The 4,131-nt window shown below is 32.3% G+C and overlaps 1 protein-coding gene across 1 annotated transcript in view; it reads right to left on the bottom strand.

The window, feature by feature from the left end:
• LOC108689237 (THO complex subunit 5 homolog) overlaps positions 1 to 2,602 on the bottom strand; it is a 5,188-nt gene extending 2,586 nt beyond the window's left edge. Inside the window, exons 1-8 of the mRNA XM_018195928.1 lie at positions 2,403 to 2,602; positions 1,796 to 1,933; positions 1,509 to 1,723; positions 1,340 to 1,415; positions 904 to 1,089; positions 671 to 803; positions 341 to 580; positions 50 to 152 (exon numbers count right to left, since the gene is read on the bottom strand). Of these exons, the coding sequence (XP_018051417.1) occupies positions 50 to 152; positions 341 to 580; positions 671 to 803; positions 904 to 1,089; positions 1,340 to 1,415; positions 1,509 to 1,723; positions 1,796 to 1,933; positions 2,403 to 2,498 (1,187 nt within the window). The 5' untranslated portion in view covers positions 2,499 to 2,602. The remainder of the gene's footprint in view (positions 1 to 49; positions 153 to 340; positions 581 to 670; positions 804 to 903; positions 1,090 to 1,339; positions 1,416 to 1,508; positions 1,724 to 1,795; positions 1,934 to 2,402) is intronic.
• Between the last annotated feature and the right edge of the window lie 1,529 nt (positions 2,603 to 4,131).

The following is a 4,131-nucleotide window of genomic DNA, read 5'->3' as shown; positions in this document are numbered from 1 at the left end:
TATATATATATACATATACACATATATAATATATATGAGTTATACATACCCAGCACTAATACCTCCCAAGTCTTCTGTTTCGAGTTTTGATTCTACTGTAACGACTTTTAAATATACCATGTAAAAAAAGTGAAGAGTCAGCCTTGTCTCATCTAAAAATTTAAATTTGCAATAAAATTTCTTCTTTTCTCAAGATTTTAAAATTATAAATCCAAATTGATAAATATGAAATAAATTTTGTTTCTCAATGTTATTTGATCTTATCTTTCAATTTAACTTAAATATCTTTTAAACATTTCATTTCTTATAAGATAGTAGATGTTTTTTATTCAAAACTCACTTTTTAATGTGATAAGTATTTTCACATGTAACGGATGACGCTGTAATAATTTAGATCGTTTCTCTTCTTGCCTCGCTTCCCGGGATAATCTGTGATGCCTTTTCTTATGCACGGGTGTTTCTTCCACGATACTTTCCAACTGATTCTCAGGATCCGAATCAGACTCTTGCAAACCGTCATGATTGTTTGCGCGTTTTGCTTCATCTTCGTCACCTTCCACCTTGACTAGCAACGTACTATCTATAAAATATTTCGGCAGAAACGATATTTGTACAAAATTTTATTCATGAAACAAAAATATATAATATCCAATCTTTATACAAATTATACCGTAAGCATCTCTGTAAGCAGACGCTTTTGCATACAATACATAGAGCGGTGATGCGAGCAACGATGCTTTTTGATGTTCCTGACGAATTTTATCCAATGGTAATCCAAGACTTTCTTGTAACGGTTTGCTCGCCTGAAAAAAAAAAAAAAGAAAAAAAATTTAACTTGTTATTCACACATTTAATAAAAACACAACATTCTGTATATTTTCTAAATAAGTTAAATTTTCCTACATCCAATATAGAGCGTAATTGCGGCGCAAGATTGTCCAAACGAGTTTGTTTCGTTTCAATACTGGATGCTACTGCCTTTTTACTCTCTGTCAATTCATCGCACAATGCCGCCAATTGCTTTCGTTGTGTCAGTTCCCATTCTAAACGAGCCAGTCTCAGTTGATGAGAATTATTCTTTGTTATTTCCTAAAATATATTTGTATACATTTTATACATATTGCAAAGAAAAAAAGAATTAAATTTTATATATATACTCGAAATGTATTTATAATTCTATAAGTCCGCTCCGTTTTACGCACTTACAGCGCTTGTAAGCAACATTTATTTAACATTTTATTCTTGTTTAACATTTGATAGACAATAAGGATGAATTGATGCTAACAGCATGTGGGCATGAAAATGGAATGTATCCTATGTAAAACTTATGTATACATACATGTCGCGAGATACTTTCTGGAGCTTCTTTATAAAATTCTTCTTCTGAAACAAGTTCTATCAATTCATCTTTAGATCTAGAACAAAGAAAATAAAAGTATTCAATTTTATTTAAAGTAATAGTAAAAAAAAGTCAAAAGGTTCTTTTGCAAAAGATAATAAAAATTTACTTGAATTGAAGACATTTGATAACTTCTTTCTTCAAATGCATCACTTCGTACAATAGATTCTGTAAATGCAAATGTCTGCTATCAACGCTACTCTTTGCAGCCACTAAAGAGTCTCGTGCAGATTTTGTACGGAACTTTTCCATGCGATTTAGTTTCTTCAGTTCTATAAAAGCCAGTGATGTTTGGATTTGCAGCTCACGAATATCATCTTTTACCTAAAGCATTTGTTTTAATAAGTTTAAAGCAAATTTGACAATAATGAATAACGTAGAATGTCTGTTACAAACGTTTGAGTCACCACTGGATTTTAATTTTGCTATTTTACTCATCGCCGCTCGAATATCATTACAAGTTGCCAGAAAACATTCGGAATCATCCTCAGACAATCTCTCAACAGCTTCTTTCTCTTCATAATTAATTATTATCTGACAATGATACGAGAAAAAGTTAATAAGACAGCAGTAGAAGCAAAAAAATTCATTTTTTTATTCCCTATATACCCAGCAAACAAACTGACGTTACTTCATTCGTCATTTCAATGTTCAAAACGTCATTCTGTCGTTAGACGATAAATAATGTCAGCTGGATTGTTCGCTGGAAGCAAACATACCGGTATATATTTTATTTTATTTAGTTTAATTTTTTTAATCATAATTTCATGCATTAAACTTAACCTAAGATGTTGACGAAAATATATCTAATCAATTAATCAAGCGATTTTTGAGCGAAAAAATAAAAAATTTGAATGATAGAAATCATCATTTGATATCGCGAAAATTAAAAATGATATTTTTTTAAGTATATTTTCGTTAGAAATTTGAAGCGAACAAAAAATGTTACAATATTACGTTAAATATCCTGTAACTTTTTAAACCAAATCTATAACTTTTATACCTTATACATATCTCCGTCTTTCACTGAGGTTCCGCTGTTTGCACTCACAGACTTTCTTCTTTTTTTCACACTATCCGATTCATTCTCTTTACCCATTTTTCACGTCAATAAATAAAATCAAGTGAAAATTAACTTCTATAACTTCGAACAATTACGAATGTAACATACAACATAAATCACAATCACATATACATACTGCGATCACACCTAAAGCAGAGAGAAACCTGAGAAAGGCCACAGTCAGCCTTTTTCCTATTACTGTCGAAATCGCTCTTATCGCTACACTACCGCCAGTACATCCATTTTCAGACATTCGGAAACTATGTGACTATACATTTTCCGACACTATCGATAAAATTGTATCATCGAAAGTAGATGGTTCGTGTCTGTACTAATTGTAATTCCTCCATCAAGATATAGAAGCATACTAATCATAGAAGCATTTATTTTATATTGACCGTACGCCGTATGCCGTAATCTATAAAAATTTTCTTGACTAATTATGCACAGTCGAGTATTAATTCCTCTTATTTCACTGTAAAAATTAAGAAATAATCGAAGGTGATTGATCAATTTTTTACAGATTATGGCATAGAGTCTGAGCACAAGAATTGTCACACTTGCTTAGACTTAAATTGTAGATATAAGTAACACACAAGCTTTCATGTATAACGTACATTTCATGTATAACTTATTACCGTGTCTCCAAGAGAAGATAATAAATCGTATATCATATGCCAAAACTTATGCGTTACTAATGTCTACAACTTCAATCTTTAATAGCGTTTTCGGTCCGATCGAGTTTGCACTAACCTGGGTTGAAGTAATAATGTTTCATGCTCTCCTATTGGTAGAGCGTGTAATGTCAACCAATAGCGAAGCATTTTCTAATCTAAGCAAACCCGAGCGGGCCGAAAACGCTATAAGTTACGACAATTTTTGTACTCAGATCCATATGGTTACTATTACGGCCAATATAAATGTTCCCTAACCTTCCTATGGATAATCAATATGTTTCTAGCATGAGGATTTAGTACAGACACAAATTACATCTACTTTCAACGATACGATTTTATCGATAGTGTAAGAAAATGTATGTAATCACATAGTTTTCAAATTAAAAATGTACATCAAAGAGAAACCTGGGAGTGGACATTCCAGCCATTTTCATGTATCAATGTGTGTGTGTGTAGTTCTTTTCCATACTTTTATGTGGAAAAGACGTGGATTAGACAAAGACGAATAATCAATTTTGATCGTTCGTCCTTGTTTAACCATCTATGTAATAACATAGTGAAGAAGCATAAAAACGTGGACATTACCCTACGAGATTCGATACATGAAAAAGGCTGGGATATCTACTCTCAGATACATATTATACATACTAGAGAGAAACTTGAGAGAGGATCAAAACCTATTAATTGCAAAATGTTACAGATAAGGCTATGAGTATTCTGTCATTTTTAGTCCTTTTCTCGCTCTTTTGTTTCTTTCCTTAATCTTTGCTCTCTCTCTCTCTCTCTCTCTCTCTCTCTCTCTCTCTCTCTCTCTCTGAGGCTCCGCACAATAAAAGGAACCTATCAGAAATCACGTATTATGGAATATACAGTTTCTAATAGATTGAAATTCTTATTCTCTGTTTTCTGTTTCTTTTATTGTGCGGAGCCCCTTATTGTGCGAAGTCTCTCTCTCTCTCTCTCTCTCTCTCTCTCTCTCTCTCTCTCTCTCT

This window comes from Atta colombica, unplaced genomic scaffold, assembly GCF_001594045.1.
Source record: "Atta colombica isolate Treedump-2 unplaced genomic scaffold, Acol1.0 scaffold105, whole genome shotgun sequence".
Lineage (NCBI taxonomy): Eukaryota > Metazoa > Arthropoda > Insecta > Hymenoptera > Formicidae > Atta > Atta colombica.
This window is presented reverse-complemented; position numbering and strand designations above follow the sequence as displayed.